At 49.4% G+C, this 18,434-nt stretch overlaps 1 protein-coding gene across 1 annotated transcript in view; it reads left to right on the forward strand.

Annotated features, from left to right (window-relative positions):
• Dcps (decapping enzyme, scavenger) overlaps window positions 1-15,857 on the forward strand; it is a 41,622-nt gene extending 25,765 nt beyond the window's left edge. The window contains exons 4-6 of the mRNA XM_010628641.3: window positions 6,222-6,335; window positions 10,743-10,853; window positions 12,809-15,857. Coding sequence (XP_010626943.1) covers window positions 6,222-6,335; window positions 10,743-10,853; window positions 12,809-13,075 — 492 coding nt within the window. The 3' untranslated portion in view covers window positions 13,076-15,857. The remainder of the gene's footprint in view (window positions 1-6,221; window positions 6,336-10,742; window positions 10,854-12,808) is intronic.
• Window positions 15,858-18,434: the final 2,577 nt, after the last annotated feature.

Consider the following 18,434-nt stretch of genomic DNA (forward strand, 5'->3'; position numbering starts at 1 on the left):
CTTAGCACAGGGATCTGGGGCTCCTTGGGCCTAGGCCTGGTGCCAGCTAGAGCCTCTGCCCGGAATCGGCCCCATGTGGACACTTAGAGTTAAGTATGATGGATGCTTTTTGATGAGTCACTTCCTTGCCCACTCACTGGCTCTCACCAGCTCCTTCTCATTATCGCCATTCACTTTTGTTTCCGTGAGCACTTCTCCCTCCCCTCCCCAAGATCGGGTTTCCTAGGTGATGAGTGTTCTGATGGGGAACCCATACTGTCCTCTCTGACCTTGAAGATGTGAAGGTGCTGCTGTGAGGGCACTGCAGGCCAGCCATGCCAGGGAGGTGCTGAAAGAGGAGGCTGGCAAGGCCATTGGAGTACTGTTCTGGGGGCCTGTGTTCCGATAGCCCTGTTCTGAGGGTAGGATTTAGCCTGTTAATTAGCCATGGCTTCCGTGTGCAGCATTTGCACAAGGTTTCTTGGGCTCAAGCTGCCTTGGTCTCTCTCTTTTTTTTTTTTTTTAAGTCCCAGTATTTGTTCTGTCTTCTGAGTGGAAGGAAGTTTGTCTCTGCCTTCCTAGACAGTTCTGTTCATGGTCCTAAAGAGATCTGCCAGGACTTATGTTCTGTGGTACTGGTTGCACTTTCTGGGATTCAAGAGAGGATGTGCTAATGTATGGCAGACAGGGTCTCACTATGTACCCCAGGCTGCCTAAAACTTAGTGCATAGCCCAGGCTGCCTCTGCCTCCCGAGTTTTGAGATTATAGGCATGCGCCACCATGCCCAGCGTATACTGTACCCACCTTATTGTGCACCATTACACAGTTGCACTTGGAAATATACAACAAAAACTCTACTGCTGTTTCAGCTCCTGATTAACATGAAAAGCATTCATATGTGTTCCTTCCTGGATATTTGTAGCAAGTATAAGCACATAATTTAACTGGAAGTCACTGGGTCTACTTTCTGTGCTAACAGCTCAGGGTGTCCAGATGGTTGATGATCAGAGTTTTTCCACCTTGTTGCCCCCAGAATTTGCCTTTGGTGAACTGGAAGTCTGGGTTTGTGCCTTGTTTAGGTGTCTTCTCATTTCTTTTCTTTTTTCTCTCTCTCTTTTTTTTTGGGGTACCGGGAATGAACTTGGGACCTTGTGCTTGCGAGGCAGGTGGTGACACCACTGAGGTACATCCCTGGCCCTTTCTCATTTCTATTTTTGTTGTTGGTGCTATTTTTGGTTTAATTCCTGGGTTGATACTTCAATATTGCTTATTGTGAATATCTTTATTGTCTGTAATTACCTTATGGAATGGTTTCTTCTCAGAGGTGTCTTCCAGATATAGCTGGTCTTTAGGTTTTGAGTCTCTAATGACTCTTGGGCAATCTCATTTTCAGTATACCAGGAAGGACAACTGATTAGATCAATCACAACACCTTAGCCCAAGTGATACAATCGGCATCAACAGTAGTATCAAACACAGCTTAGAAAATGACAATTTATGGTAGCTCTTAATCTGTCACCTTTAACAGTGTAAACTTGATAAAAATAGAGGGTCATCCTAATATGTTTGTAGTAAATAAACCCTTTAATATATCAAATTTACCTTTCCCAGTGAAGTAGGAGTTGGGAGCAAAGGAGAGAGAGAAGGAGAGGGAAAAGTTAGAAGTGAGGCAAGAGGACACTGGAAAATCATGCAAACTTTGGGAAACTGTTGAAGACAAGGGGAAAAAACAGTGAAGGAACAAAGACAAGAACAGAACAAGCTAATAGCAATAGGGAACCTAGAAGGTGTATTCACCTTAATGAGGAGAGAAGGAAAGAGAATATAAATGCAAAATAGGACAGGAAGAAGAACAAAAAGGGACAGAAATGAAGAACAAGAAGGGAGAGAGGAGGAGGGAAGAAGAAGAAAGAAAGAGGAGGAGGAGGAGAAGGAAAAGGGGGGGCCTCCAGGGTATGTCTCTGCTGTAGTGGTAGACAGTATAGGCAGCCATGTGCAGATCTGTGTTTATTAGTCTCAGCAAGCCATCCATAGTCCACTGAGATTCAGGCTGATTTCTTGTTGCAAGACCTAAGTTGCGGCCCTTGACCTGTAACATTGATCTCTGCAAGGTTTTACAACAGGATTCAGCTGCCCTTCCCCCAAAGTGAGTCTGGTCACAGTTTACCAACCTCAGTGGTCTAGCGTGCCTTTCTAGCAGAGAGTTTCCCAGTGGGTTTCACTTTTCGTCAAGGAGACTCAGAGAGGCCCTCTCTTTGTTGTTCACTTCCGCTCTATATTCTGGAGCTTATAACCATGGTCTTTATGGCCCTGGACACCTCTGTAGTGCAGATTCAGAGACCAGGCTGGCCTGCACAGAGCCGGGGAGAGGCTGTGCCAGGTGCTGGGATAGGGGAGGGTGGTGGTCCTTGGCCCTCTGTGTGATGGGACTATGTCAGGTGCTCGGGTGGTGGGGGCAGTGCTGGGCCCTACTGTGTGACTCTGCCAGTTGCCCAGGCAGCGGGGCACAGTCCTAGTCACTGGATTTATTATATTGGGCATCTACTGTGCTTCATGGGCCTGGTGCACCTATGAAATGAAACCTTGCTGATACCCTCACAGTTAAGCAAGTCCAGAGGTTCAGGGAGCTGCATGGAGTGTGACATGATGCAGGCTCAGTATACAGGAAGACAGGAGGAGACAGCCCTGCAAGGAAAGACGGGCCAGGAGAAGGACGCTGTCCATGAGGTCAGGACCTCCCAAGCCCTGCTAATCATCAGAGTGGCCTGGGGGAGCAGAGAGCTCAGTCCCCTGTCTTTTCAGTCTGGCCCTTCAGAGAGTGGAGCTACCATGTACATTTATGTTTTGGACAATCAACAGATCTGAGGGTGATTGCCGTAGACAGTGACAGTCCCCTGAGTGGTCTTCAGACTTGGGTAATGTGGTCGGATTTACAGGATCCTCTGAGGCAGCAAGACTGCAAGCCAGCATGGATGTGAACCAGGTAGAGACAGCAAGGGATGATCGGTTGCAGTGAAGAGGTGAGCCATGCTGGGCTAGAATGCATTTGGAACTGGCTGATCTGGAGAGGCAGGGAAGAGTGTGGGGTGATCCTGGGCCAGCTTGACCAGGATGGGCATGTGGACAGAGGGGTGAGTTTGTGGGAAGACAGCAAATCCCATTTGGAGTTTTTTGAGCACTCTGGGTGCCAGGACCTGTTCTAGTTCCCGCTTCCTCATCACCTCATTCAGTCTTCACAGCAGCCCTTTTGGAGATTGAGACATCTCTGTCTGGCTTCAGTATCTGCATTATTAGCTGCAACACTTTTTGTTTCCTCAGATTTGAAGTGCTTGTAGCTTCTGAGTAAAAATGCAGTGGAGTTGGTGAATTGTGGCCGGAGGAGAGGGGCAAGGTGGGCAAGCGCAGTGGGCGTGGAATGAAGAAGGATGAAATGTACCGTGGGAGGCTAGGAGGAAAGAGGGAGTTGCCAGCGCCACTGCCTCCAGCCAGATGTCCTAAAAAGTGTCATACGCAACCCCATTATCAGTGGGGCTGCTGTGGTCCCTAAGGCTGGCTTTGGGAGCCAGGCTCATGGGATTGGAATTGTACAAGCCTGTGCACACTTCTTTGCACCTGCATTTTCCTTAGCTGCAAAATGGGGAAATAGCCAGGTGCGGCAGCACACGTGTGTAATCCCAGTACTCTGAAGGCTGAGGTAGGAGGATTGCTGTGTGTGGCCCGCCTGGCCACATAGAGAGTTCAAGGCCAGTCTGAACTACGTAGCAAGACCCTGTCTCAAAAACATTGAAATTTTAAAAAGCAGCGGGTGCTGGGAATTTGACTTAGTGGTGCTGCCACCTACCCTGCAAGTGCAAGGTCCTAAGTTGGATCCTGTACCACACCCCCCAAAAAAGATGGGGAGGGGAATGGTGTTGGGTTGGTCTTCCTGTCCTCATACCTGTCTGTCCATCACTTGGCCTCTTAGTCACTTTCCTGTCACTTGACACAACTGACACCTGCAGTTTCAAAAGAGGAGAAATTTATTTTTGCTCATGGTTTCAGCAGAAACAGCATGGCAGAGGGGCAGGCCGAAGGAAAGGTGCTTAACCCATAGCAGCCAGAAAGCAGAGAAGAAAGGAAGTGGGGCCCAGAGTACACCCTTCCAGGCCAAGCCCCCCTCCATTTTAGATCTAAACCACAATAGCCCCCATTCCTCACACTTCTTGTCTAGCACCACCTTTGCTCTCACCAGCTTGCACTCTTTTCCTGTGGTATTTGGTCCTTCCAATATGGGGATTGAACCCAGGGCTGTCTTCACACTGAACTACATCCCCATCCCTTTTGTTTTTTTTAAATTTAGTTTAAAAAAAATTTTAAGTACATGTTTGTAGTACATAATGTTTACGTTCCTTGTGTGGAGTTGGTACATGTACATAGCACATCTTAATTCCTTTTATCTATTTTTTCTCTTTCCCTTCCCTTCCCCCTTCCTCCATCTCTTGATCCCTTTCCCATTTGAGAAAGATCCAACCCTTTTCTGTTTATATTTTGAGACAAGATCTTGCTACGTTGCCCAGGTTGGACCTCAACTTACCATCCTTCTGCTTCAGCCCCCCAGAATGCTGGGATTGCAGGTGTGCGCCTCCCAGCGGAGCTTCCAAGCACCGTGCGCTGTTGCCTGTAGGGTGCCTCCTCCATACTGGTCTCTTGGCTGGGTGCTTTTGTGTGCATGTCTTTTAAAGTCCTCACTGTAATCCTCAAATGTAAGTCTTTGTTAGCCCCATTTTATAAAGGAGGATTCATTTGCTTGCCCAGGATGGCAGCAAGTCAGTGGAGGAAGTAGGAGATGAACTAAATGTCATGGGGCTCAGAGGCCCAGTCTCGTGTTGACTGCCTGCTGCTTTTCAGTGGGAGGTGGCACCTGGCCGTGGGCAGGCATGGCAAGGGAGCCTGCTGGGGGAGTGTCAGTGTCTGCAATGGGGAGTCCCACTCTCCCTCCTTCCCCTCTGTTCCTGGGAGGCTTTAGGTCAGCTTGCAAGTGCTTTGTTTTTTTCTCCTGCTACACTTTCCCAGAAAGGTCTCTGTGGGAGAAGAAATGTCTCTGCAGAGTCATGGCCCTTGAGTTGTGCGTGACACTAGCCATGGACACTGTGTGAGGAAGACAGCATCAGGTGTCCTCCAGGCCCCTGCCAAGGAGGAGCTTGTCCTGGAAGGGCATCTCTTCTGCGGTGAGTGGACTGCACTGTGACCAGCCTATAGGTCTGTTCAGGGGGCCTGGAGACCCTCTGGGCCGAAATGCCTCCTGTGCGGAATTGCAGCACGGAGAGGCACAGATAATCTGAGGCAAATGTCCTCTGCTCCCTCCCTCCGGGCTCAGGCTAGGAGGTGTACACGTCCTGGCCAGACCCTTCCCCCTGGCTTCAGGTCTCTGCCTATGCCAGCATGTCAGAGAGTGGGAGGAGGACTGTGATGGTCTGGTTCTTTTGGTTCTCTGACTCCCCTGACGGACTCCCCTCCTCCATCAGAGCTTTTGGAGGTCCGTCTGACTTGGAGGAGGAGACACAGTGTGGCCCCAACTGCTCTCCTGTCCAATTTCCCAGAGTGTTTCTCTTTTGGATGTGGGGTGTTCATACTGCAGTGGGCTCACAGAGCTAGGGGACACAGAGAAGAGCCAAGCGTGCCTGGGCTGAAACTCCGCAAGCCCCACCTTCGTGCAGTCTGACTTCCTCAGAAAGGCCTCTCAGACTGTCCCTATATAGTGACATCCTTGGGATACACACAGAGTTGGGGAACCGTCCTCCTAAGACTGCCTTCCCTGAGTCCTATGGGCAGTGCAGAGTCACTGCTGTGTGGGGTCAGGGCAGACAGGGCTCATGAGTGTGCAGCAGAGTGCGTGTGCTGATCTGGAAGAGCGTACAGGGCAGGGCGCAGCCTGGGCTGAGCTGCAGAGACACCTGGGCTGACTGTGGGCTGAGAGCCACTTATGATGGGAGAGGGGGAATTTCTTCTAGACCTGTGAGCAGATGCTTGGGGACAGCCAGCCTGACTGGATCTGTCAGGTAAGCAGTCTTTTATTTTATTTGTTTGTTTGTTTGTTTGTTTATTGGTACCGGGGATCGAACTCAGGTCCTTGTACTTGCGAAGCAGGCGGCAGAACCATTGAGCTAAATCCCTGGCCCATCAGTCTTTTTTATAAGCTGAGTAGAAGGGACAGTGAGCTTACCTAGCCCATTTTGCAAACCATCTCTCTCCTCCTTTCCAGTGGGTATATAACATTCTTGACAAGAAGGCTGAAGCTGATCGGATTGTTTATGAGAATCCAGATCCCTCTGACGGCTTTGTTCTCATCCCTGACCTCAAGTGGAACCAACAGCAGGTAAAGATTATTCCCTAAAGTGCTCTGGTCTCTGCCCACCCTGCTCCAGGTTGCTGGCCTCCTCTGGCTGCCCTACTTTCTCACACTGGCCTCTCTGAACAGAGTGTAATTACCCAGCACAGGGTGGCCTGAGCTCTCCATGGTGACAGACTATGTACCTGTTAAACACAAATGCTTTGACTTTCATGGTCAGCTGAAAGCTCTTTCTTGTTCTCCCCCATGACCGGGGTTACATAGGCCATTCTGTAACCAGCCTGGTGGCTTGGGCTGCCAACTTTGTTTCCAGCAGCGCCGGGAGCCCCAAGGGACAATGTTTACATTCTCTCCATCCCCCTGACACCAGCAGACCTGGGCAGGCCTGTGTTCCAAAGTGCTGGCAGGCAGGAGCCATGGCGACCAAGTCATGGAGTTCCTGCCCAGCCTGAGCTGGGTGTCCAGTGGTCCAGACCTCCACTCCAACCCCTCACCTCCCTGTTTCCTGGCCTCTAAGCGCCTGTCCCCATTCCCTGTGGTTTGTTCCTGCCTAGAGTAGCTGGAGGAATTAATGACTGGAATCCTGACCTCTTAGTGGCTCTATGTATCCCCATCATTCTCCTCAGGCTAATTTTTTTTTTTTTTTTTAAACGTTGGTTCTAGAGATTGAACTCAGGACCTTGTGCTTGTGAAGTAGGTGCAACACCTCTGAGCTAAATCCCCAGCCGCTGCTTTGGTTTTTTTGGAGACAGCATTTCACTATGTAGTTCAGGCTGACCTTGAACTCACTGTGTAGCCTCTTGCACGATGGGGTTACAGGCATGTGCCACCATGCCTGGCTCTCTGGCAGGTCTTGAGCCAAAGCCTAGTCATGGGAGATGAGCCCTGGGTAGAAGGAACATCTATCTCAAAAACTCCTGAAGACTGATGAGTTTGTAACTGCAGAGGGTACAGCCCAAGGGCCAGAAAGCCAATAGAGATGGAGTTGAATGTCTCCATTCCAGAAGCACAGAATGGATCTGAGCCCATGGTGCTACTGATGAAAATCTTTGAGATCAAAGACTGTCAGGTATCTGTCTCACATGCCAGTGGGATTCTCCCCCCACCCCACCCCCCGTCCTCTTTAACACTGGAAAGACAGCAGGACATGGTGGTGCATCCCTGTAATCCCAGCACTTGGAAGGCTGAGACAGGTGAATCAGTGGGAGTTCAAGGCTAGCCTGGAATGTATGGCAAGAGCCTGTCTGAGAAAACCAAGAAAAGAAACTGGATAGGCTTTGGCAACTGCACTGAGCTTTCATCCCTCTGAGGTTTTAAAGGGGCTATCCTACGCTAGGGATTTAGCTCAGTGGTGCTGCCACCTGCCTTGTAGTGCAAGGTCCCGAGTGCAATCCCTGGTACCTAAATAAATAGATAGATAGATAGATAGATAGATGATAGATAGATAGATAGATAGATAGATAGATAGATAGATAGATAGGCTGGCCTAAATTGTCAGACTATGCCTTATAGGTAGGTCTTTGCTTAATTCTTGCTTGACATTTAATGGTGCCATACTTCAGTGCCACGGATCGTTGACTTGTGATAGCACTGAACTTGATTACTCCCTTAGAAGATGGCAATGTATCCAGCAGGAAGACAGGTCTTATCTTGGCTTTTGTTCCTTATTCCAGGGCCAGGGAAGGATTATGGGGCGAATGCTTTAGTATTTTCTCTGAGAAGTCTTCCTGGCACCCTTAAGTCTCCTGCTGCTTCTTTTTGAAGTTAATCTTGTTTTCTTTTCCTTCTTTTGCTGTGCTGGTGATAGAATCCAGGTCTTCATGCATGCTGAGTTAATGCTGTACCACTGAACTAAAACCCCAGCATCTGGAAGTATGTAACAAAACGTGTGTGTGTGTGTGTGTGTGTGTGTGTGTTTGAGACAGGGTCTCTCTATGTAGTTGAGACTGACCTGGAACTCACTGTGTAGCCCAGGCTGGTCTCAAACTCAGAGTGATCCTCCTGCCTCAGCCTCCCCAGTGCTGGGATTACAGGTGTGCACTGCCACACCTGGCTCATGGAAGTATATTTTTATTGTCTCCAAATTGATGGCCCTGTATTTATCTATTTGTTCTCCTTTCCATCCATTCAGCAAATATGTATCAAGTACCTAATGCTGCTAGAGATTATGTCTCCTCAGGGATTATGACATCCCTTCCTCACTTCTCTGAAGAGATCACCTGAGTGTTCATTCTGTTCCTTGTGTTTGCTAATGTGTGCCCATGGTAAAGATGCATTCAGAACAGTGAATGTGCAGGAAAATTAAGTTCCCTACCCCGCCTTTTTCTCCACTTGCCTTCCCCAGAAATAATCATTGTTGCTGATTCTTTGTTTCTTCTTCCTGGGTAGTCTGTCTTCATATGTGGTGTATATAGACACGAATATATGTGTACATATAAACTTTTTTTTTTTTTTTTTTTTTTTTTTTGTACTGGGGATAGAACTGTTGCACTTACAAGGCAGGTGGCGGCACTTCTGAGCTAAATCCCTGTCCCCATATATTTTCATTTCATACATTACAAGTTCTTTGGTGTAATGTTCTCACACTAGGGCACCCGTCGCTCCAGAGGTCAGGAGATGGCTTTCCAGCACTCTAGCCATTCTGAATTCCCCTTCTCCAGGAAAGTATTACCTTGATTTTCCTGACCTGCTGTGTGAAAAGAGGCTGCTGGTGTCTGTTTTCCAGGGTGATCGGCAGGCTACCTTCTGGGGTGCCAGCCTCAGGCCTTCATCACTTTCTTATCTAGCTTTTTTCAGATCATATCTGGGCCAGGAGGCTTTTTGGCTGCCTGGAGAAAATCTTGGGCCACGTCTGATGTGAAAGAATGGTTTCTTTTCCCTCCCTCACCCACCATGTGAGCTGACACCCAGCACCAGGCTCCGTGCCTTGTTCCATGCCAGTGGAGCAGAGAGATGGGATTTAATGTCACATTTGGGATTTGTCAGCAGACATCACCTGAAACAAATGGTACTATTATTTGAGTATCTCATGACAGTGACGCATAGTACATTTATAGCCACACACACATCAAGCAGTCTTGTTTCCTGGTTTCTCCTTGGACGCCTCACCAGTGAGAGAGTAAATTTCCTAGGCACAGGCCATGAAGGGAGAGTCCAGAGGGACAGTGGGCAAAACTGAGGCCCTGGTGGATGCAGCTGCACCTCGCTCACATACTAGCAGCTTCTCATGAGCTTATCTGTAGCAATCTAGCCAGGGAGCCAGATTGTTCACTCTGACAGGGAAGAATGTCTACAGCACAAAGAGATGCAACACATGGGGGCATTGGGGTCACCTGGAAGACTGCATTCTCAGTTTTTGGGTTGGCGTCTCTGGAGATTTGGCTGGTGACTCATGGTCCCCAGATACCTCCATAACAAATTTGGCAAGTCAGACTGCAGGGCTGGGCCACCCTGGTCCTCAGAGTCCCAGGCCCTGGAACCTTGGCTGGTCAGCACAAGAGTGTGATAATGAGACACAGGAAGGGTCTGGGGGAAGCAGGGTGGGTGTGGAGTGGTTTCCAGGCAAGAGGAAGAGTTTATTTGTTCTCTGGCATAAGGTCCTGTTGACTGGTCTTTGCTCTGTTGTGACCTCCAGATTTTCAGGAAGGACAACAGGAAAGGCTGCCCACCTCTGTGAGGGTGCTCGGTGTTGAGTAGGCCTCAGGCTCCCCCCACACACACACATCCGCCCACACGAGCTACTGAGTAGACAGATAAGGCAGCTCTCTCACCCAGTTCTGTGCCCTCCACAGTCTTGCCTCCACCTTCACTCTCACGGTTCCCTCTCTGAATGTCCTCCTCTAAACCCTCTAAACCCTGCCTCTTTCAAGACCCAGCCCCTGGCTTTTCTCCCAGGAGGCCTGCCTGGGTCCCTGAAGCTAGCTAGAGCCTGTGCTTCCTCCTGTGGCTTGATCACATTAGGTCTCAGGGCCATAGCTCAGTGGTAGAACACATGCACAAGGTCCCCGATCTGAGCCCCATCACATGCACAAAATAATAATCTGATGCACTTTTTGTAAGTAGAGTGACTTATGTACATGAATTAGATTGTAAACTCTTGGAGGAAGACTCAGCTCTTTCATAATCCCTACCCCAGCTCACAAAGATGACCAGCCAGAGCGAGCTTTGCCTGCCACTGTCTGGTTGGTTCATTGGATACCCCTTCATAAAGTTCTTTAGCAGAATAATACACAGAAGCCCTGTTTTTAGATAGTCCCACTCATCCTGGGCCCTGGGATACCTACAGTATATGAGGATCCATCCCACTGTGGAGTCTCCTGGATTGGCTGTGGAGGTGCTACAGGCCTTGAGGGTAGACATTTCCAGGGCTGGCAGCCTCTATGGTGCTGCCCCTGTGGGGCCAGGCATTGCCCTCTTTCACCTCTCTCCATGCAGCTCGATGACCTATACTTGATCGCCATCTGCCATCGCAGAGGAATCAGATCACTTCGGGACCTTACTGCAGAGCATCTGCCACTGCTCAGGAACATCCTCCGGGAAGGGCAGGTGAGTTGCTTCCCCAAACCACAATGAAGTCCAGAGGTTACACTCAGATTCCAGTGTGTTCCCTGGGCCTCTTCGCTTACCCTTCCCAGAGTCTGTCCTGGAAATGGCTTTCTCAGGATGCCAGCCTTGAACCTTGTTAAGGCTCATTAGGTTTATTAACAAAGCCCTTCTTCCCCTGGTCCTTCTTGATCCTACAGCTCTATTTTCAGCCATCTTTCCTGACTCCCTGCCTTTCTCTGCAGGTCCCGTTTGGGATCCTCTCCACCCTGTAAGCCAGTGATGGCGAACCTATGGCACACATTCTGCAGCAGGCTGTTTGTATCATTGAAAGCTCTAAAAGGTTCTCCATCACTGCTATAGACACTGCTATGTCCTCAAGTCCTGGCCCCTCCTACCCCTGTAGCTCTTCCCCTGAGGATCTTGCTCTTAGCAAGATGATTTTCTGGAGTTTGTGGGCACCCAACTTTGACTTGTGTATGCACACGTGCCTCCTCGTCTAGATAGAGGACAGGCTGCATTTTGTAGCACCTGGCTTTTTGGGACACTCCCTTTCTGAAACATTTGTTAAATGAACTGAAATAATAAGGGTACCACGAAGAACCCTAGGAATAGAGGAAGATGGCCGAAGATTGACTAGAATCTTGGATAGTGATCCTGGCCTGACATTTTTGCCTAGCTGGCTAACTGGCCTAGGGCAAGTCAGTTCACCTCTGCGGACCTCAGTGCCTGATTGAGACCCCTCTGAATCCACCATTTCTACTCTGAAACATGAAGATATGCTACACACTTATTGTGCCTAGGGGCTGACAGTCATGAGGATGACCAACCAGAGAGCCCTGCCCCTTTCTGTCCATTTCCCCAGCACTGTCCCCGGACCTGTCTCCTCCTTCCCCCAGCCTGCCAGTGTCACCCCTCTCTGGCTGCCTTCATCTCTTTGAAGTAATGTACTTCTGTCCAGTAGTAGCCTCTGGTGTCTTGCTCTCTGGGACACGGGGCCCACACTTCTCTGCTTGGGTAGCTTCACCCCTGCAGGGCAGCTGTACTAATCCCAGGAAGCCCCTTCATGTGCCCTGGCTCTGACCTCACCCTGTTGCAGTGATCCCAAGGCTGAGCTCCACAGGCTCTGATTCTGAGGTGTATTCTGAGCTCAATGAGGCCCTAGTCTTTTCTGCTTCTCTTTTCACTGTTTTAGGGATCTGACTGCGATGGAGATCAGGGTCGTTCCCCCCGCCCCCGCCCCCGCCCCCGGTACTGGGGATCGAACTAGAGACCTGAGGCAGGAGTCAGAACCACTGAGCTAAATCCCTAGCCCTTCCTCTTAATGCTAATAAGCCTTTGGGGCTCCTGAAGGCCTCCTGCTGAGCAGGCTGGAGGTGGGCAGAAGAAATGGGCCAAAGTAAATGCCTTCTTTTGTGAGGAGCCCAGCTGAGGTCTATCTGGGGCAGCCTTTCCCGTGCCCTTCCCCCATCCTTCATCTTTTGCCAACTTTCCAGCACACCTCTGTCTTCATTGTTTTCGAGCTTTATTCCAAGAAAAAGCAAGGCTTCCTTCCACCTACCTTGTGGTTTACCGAGTGATTTTAAATTGTCCAAGGGAAGGACAGACCCCACAATCACAGGAATCTAAGGCCTGTCCTTAGGCACTGGCAAGCACTAACTAGATTCCCGTAGGAAGCCAGAGTTTGACCCAGCTTGGGATAAGAAACCCAGACGGAGGCCACATCCCCTTCCTTTCGGGAAATGTCCCAGCTTTGATGCTGTCACTCACATTTGTTGATTTCCTAGAGTGGAAGACAAAAGGATCTGAAGCAAACAGTGAGCAGAGAACCATTAGGAGGGGTTTCTAACTGTCTTAGGCTAACCTGGATTAAGACAGAAGGTGACCCAGGTGGACGATATGGCCCTGCCTTGCCAGCAGGATGATGACCCTGTCTTGCCACTCTCCTTCCCCACCAGGAAGCCATCCTACAGCGCTACCAGCTGATGGGAGACCGCCTACGAGTGTACTTGCACTACCTGCCATCCTACTACCACCTGCACGTGCACTTCACTGCCCTGGGCTTTGAGGCCCCTGGTGCGGGTGTGGAGCGTGCCCACCTGCTGGCTGAAGTGATTGAGAACCTGGAGTGTGACCCAAAACACTACCAGCAGCGCACTCTAACCTTCGCCCTCAGGGCTGATGACCCCCTGCTCAGGCTCCTGCAGGAGGCACAGCAGCACTAAGTGTGTGTGGAGAAAAGGCACAGATGCACAGCATTGGGGCAGTGTGGGGTGGGTTTTTATCTCCAGGGTAGTTTTAAAAAATACATTTTGTACTGGCTTATTCCTCATATGTCAATAAAATACCAGGCTCATGGATGAGGGCTGATTGCCTGACCTGGGAAGGGCAGCAGGTGGGCAGAGCTGGTGGGAAGATCCAGGGAAGGGTGGAAAGTCTCAGGGTGGCAGCTACAGGTGATGAGAGACAGCGACCCCAGAAGGATGTTGAGGGCTTTGTCCCCATCCCTGTGCTCTCCATGACTGTTGGTTTCCTGCCTGAGTCTGTGCGTCCCTGTTTGCACTCTCACTGCCACATTTCTCCCCACCTCAACTCCCTTTAGGGGAGGTCCCCAAAAAACCAAATTTGAAACTTTCCGGAAATGGGCTACAGAGGTTTTGGATGCCACTTCCTCTTTTACTCTTCAGCAGTGAGGCCACACCTTGCATTGAGTTAACACTGTTGTTGTTTTGTTTTGTTTTTGAGACAGGGTCTCACTATGTAGTTGAGACTAACTTGGAACTCATTATGTAGCCCAGGCTGGTCTCAGCCTCCTGCGTGCTGGGATTACAGGCGTGCGCCACCATGCCCGGAGTTGACACTCTTGATAAATTTTTTGAGCGGATGGGGAATTGATGGCTGGAAATGGGAGTGTTTTAATGAGAATCAGATGATGCAGCACCAAATGCCTGCCTTTGCCTCTTAGCCAGTGTTTGGCCTTGACTTTGTTACCTAGGCAGGAAGACAAAACAGACTCACATGGAGCAGCCAGAAGATAAGCGCAAAACAGTGTTATCAGCAAGGGTAAAGTGAAGAGTTGCAGTTGAGTACAGAAGCTGTGAGGGGGCTTGGGCTTGGGGTGTGGTCACCTCCATAGGTTCACAGAATTTCGAGGCCAGGAGGCACCGGGAGATGACTAGACGTGGAGCCCATGGACACATCTGGGAAGGGTGTCCCATGAGGGCTTTCTGCAGTACAGAAGATGGTGGCATCACACTGTCAGAGAGGGATGGATGTTCCTTTGTCAGGTAGAGCTGAGGAAAACATGGCCTGCTTAGGGAGCTCTCTGGGGAGACAGGATATCGGGCTCTGAAGGGACAGTGGGGAAGTGTGAGGCAACAGGATGGCTGTCACTCTGTCCCCTACCTCTGGGACCAGGAGGGCTGGATTCAGAGCCCAGCTCCCTTGCTTACAGGTGAGGCCTTCACAGGGTGGCCGGGTGTGGTACCTGCTGTAGGCCTACACTGCCCACTGTGGAGAACCACAGTTGAACCAGTGGCCCTGGAAAGAGCAGAGAGGTGGAGTGGATGGTCAGAAAGTCCCCGAGACCTGCTTTATCCTCCAGTCTAGCCTTCCGTGCAGCAGTTCAGAAGCCCCAGGATTTATGTAACTAGAGCTGGGGTGAAGGAATTGCCTCAGGAGGTGATCAAACCAGGTGGGTCTATCCAAGATGCAGTCAGCCAGATCCACTTGTGACTTCCTGAACCAAAAGGAAATACCTTGTGGGCAGGGCAGGCCCCCCTGGGTGCTGGGTGCTGGGTGCTGACCTGAGGTCTTCTCCCAGAGCAGTTTGCAGCTGACTGGCTGCTTCCTCATCTCAGTTGCTTCTCTTCCATGCACCAAAGGAGAAAAGTGATGCTTCCCCTCAGAAAGCAGAAGGCCCTGACAAGCAAGTCCCAGCTCTAGCAGTCCTGAGGCACCTAGTGCATGTTCCCTGTGGAACATCCACATCCCCTCAGCCACATCTCATGTCCCTGCCCCAGCCCCATCCCCAACCCCAACTGTGCCGCCTGCCAGGCCAGCTGCGACTGATGGCTGGGTGCCTAAACCTGTGGGAGGGAGGAGTGATGGGACAGACCAGGTTAGGGGGTCAGCAGTGAGGGGAGGGGTCTGGTCTAGAGAGGCAGGAAGAGCCTTCCCAGGGCCCTGTTCCAGGCAGACAGACTTACATGGACGGCTTCCCGGCGCCCCGTGGCTTGGCCAATTCTGTCTTCGTTTTGGCTCATTCTGTGAGGAGGGGCCTCTAGGGTAGTGTCCTCTCCACTCCTCCCCGACCTCTGTCTTCCCAATGGCATGGAAGGATCTCCTCTCAGGCCTCAGACTTAGTTTCCTATGTATAGTTGGAAGGACAGGTCTCGGAGCGCCCACCACAGCAAGCCAGCTTCTGCCTCTGCCATCTGCAGAAACGTGGCCGCCACACTGTGTCCCTAGGCTAGAACACAGCCCCCTTTGCTCTCACCACCTCCGCACCTCATCTAAGGCAGCCCACACAGGGTTGCCACTGTGCCGAGTATGGGGCCATCTAGGACCCAGAAGCACACTTTGTGTCTTTCAGGGTGGCCCTATCTGTCTGAAGCATGACTTGTCCAGCTAGCTTCGCATACCTCTGACTCCTGCTTGTAACTTAGTTTGCCTGTCTTCCCCATTTGACTGGGAGGGCCATGAGGGTAGGAGGTTGTTTTGGTTATTTCTCTCCCCAACACCTGGGATGCTGTCTAGCTGACAAATTGACTATAATACTTTACAAAATTTCACTGGACCTTCAGCCTTGCTCCATTTTAGAGATAAGAAAGCTCCAGATAAGGGGCTGGGGATTTAGCTCAGTGGTTCCAGCGCCTGCCTCGCAAGCCTGAGGACCCGAGTTCAATCTCTGGTACCAAAAAAAAAAGGATCCGGATACCTTGTCCAGTGTGTTATGGGATGGATGTCATCTCCAGGAAGCAGAAACTTCCCAGTCTTTGTGTGCCATTTATCCAGAGTCTAGGGTAGTGGCTTGCCTGGAATACATATTTAATAAACTGTGTGCAGGAGCGGAGATGGGCTCTGAATCCAGGCCTCCTGTCTCCTGGGCCACCCCTTGCTGTCACTTGAGAGCCCAACATCCTGCCTCCCCACAGCCTCCTGAGCAGGGGATGTTGTCCTCAGCCCTGCCCTCTCCCAGCAGCAAACGCCGACCCCTCTAGCAGAGCGATGCAACTGTCCTCTGCTGCAGAGTGCCCTCAGGCAGATGTTATCCCTCCTGGCAAGCCCCAGCTGGCTCCACAAGTGGTCTTTGGCCCCCAACACTGACTTGCTGTCTATGTGGTCTGGCTGGAAAAGGAAAGCAGCAGTTGGGAACATGGCTGCTCTTCTTTTTTGGCTTTTATCCATTTGCTCCAAAGTTTTCTAACAGAGCAAAAGTGCTATATGTGAACATAAAATTGAGAAACTGAATTTATTCAAGCTGTGTCCTATACATTAGTCTTGAAAAAAGATCCTCAATTTGAAAAATCAAAGTAATTACAGCCAGGCATGGAAATGCACATCTGCACTCCCCATTGAGGGAGGCTGAGGCAGAAGGATCACCATGAGTGCAAGGCCAGCCTGAACTACATAGTGAGTTCAAGCCAGCCTGGGGTACATAGTGAGAACCTGTCTCAAACAAACAAAAAAACCAAAATTACATGCAAAGTAATATTTGAAAATGTTTCTCTTGTGATACATCCTTACCTAAAACATTGAATCCAGTCTTCCCTCAGCAACTCAAGTTGGGTTCTGGGACACCCCACTCCCATGCCAAAACCCTTGCATGCTCAAGTATCTGGTGGTGTAGAATGTACATGTAACCTACACATGACCTCTTACATACTTTAAATTACCTACACATTACTTAACTTGTTTTGTTTTTCTTTTGCAGTACTGGGGATCGAACTCAGGACCTTGGTGCTTGTGAGGCAGGTGCAGCACCACTGAGCTAAACCCCTGGCCCCGCTGTACATTACTTACAATGTCTAATACATCGAGCTTTAGACCCACAATACATAGTGGAGTCCGTGGTGGCTTAAGTCAGATAGGTGGTAAAACCTGTAATTTTTCAACTAGTTAATTTAATTGGCAAATAAAAATTGTACACTTGCTATGCTGTACCGTGTAGGGAATGATGTCAAGAGAAAACTACATGCTCAGTACAGATACACACAAATGCTGGGCAAACGATGCACCACTGGGCTGCCTCCTGTGCCCTTTCTCCCATGTTTTTGGAACCCATGCAGCTAGAGAGCTAAGTGGTTTTCTCCACATAGGTCTGCTCTCTTCTTCCAGAAAGGAACATTTTTATTGCAAACATTATATATTATTAAAATATCCTTTCTTTTATAAAATGATAATTAATGATAGTTGTTTAAGTATCCTGACAAATGTTGGCAACCCTAAGTGTTTTATCATCTTTAATGAAATTATATTGTGTCAACTTGAAGTTACCAAGTAAACACTGTTAGCAGGGACTGAATCAATTTAGTGTTTCAGTTCAATCTAATAAACAGGTTTTGAATATAACCCTGCTTGCTTCTTTTCTTTCCTTTTTTTTTTTCCTTTGGCTTTGAAGAACCTAGACTTAGGTAAGGCTCATATAACACTTGCAATTTTATAAGAAATACAAAATGATGAAATAGTACCTAAAAGGAGTAATGTGTCCATGGCACTTTACACCAAAGAGGAGCTAGCCCTGTAACTTTTAAAACTACTGTTAGCATGGTGTCACACACCTGTAATCCCAGCACTCAGGAGGCTGAGGCAGGAGGATCGCCATTCCTTCAAGTCCAGCCTGGGCTACATAGTGAGTTCAGGGCCAGTCTGAATTATCTAGCAAGACCCTGTTTCAAAAAAAACAAAAGCTACTTTTAATGGACAAAAATTGCCTGTATCTATGGTGTACAACCTAATGTTTTGATATACACGAGTTGCTAAATCAAACTAGTCAATTTATGTATTACCTCACATTACAAGTCTTTTTTTTTGGTTTTTGGAGACAGGGTCTCACTGTGTAGATGAGACTGACCTGGAACTCACTGTGTAGCCCAGGCTGGTCTCGAACTCACAGTGATCCTCCTGCCTCAGCCTCCTGAGTGCTAGGATTACAGGCGTGCACCAACATGCCCTGTTTACAAGTCGTTTCTTTATGATGGGAATGTTTAAAATTTCACCAAGTAGTTTTCAAGTATACAATACATTGTTACTGACTATAGTCACCATGTTGCACAATACATCTCCTGTCTAACTGAAAGTTTGTATCATTCGATCATCTGCCCAGGCCAGCTCGGCCAGCCCCTACCAACCACCTTTGTACCCGGTTTCTGTGTTTGACTTCAGATTCCACGCAGAAGTGAGATCATACATTGTCTTTTTGTGCTTTGGGTCAAAACCTGATAATCGTTAGCCAGAGAGCAAGCACAAGCAGAGGTCCACAGTCAGGGAGACTGCATGTCGGTAGGACTGGGACTCGGAGCTAAGCTTGTGGTATGGGACAGGCACTACAGTCAGAGTACTAGGCAGTTTTTCAGAGCTGGG

The sequence above is a fragment of the Fukomys damarensis genome, unplaced genomic scaffold, assembly GCF_012274545.1.
Source record: "Fukomys damarensis isolate Sample0158 unplaced genomic scaffold, DMR_v1.0_HiC HiC_scaffold_16, whole genome shotgun sequence".
Lineage (NCBI taxonomy): Eukaryota > Metazoa > Chordata > Mammalia > Rodentia > Bathyergidae > Fukomys > Fukomys damarensis.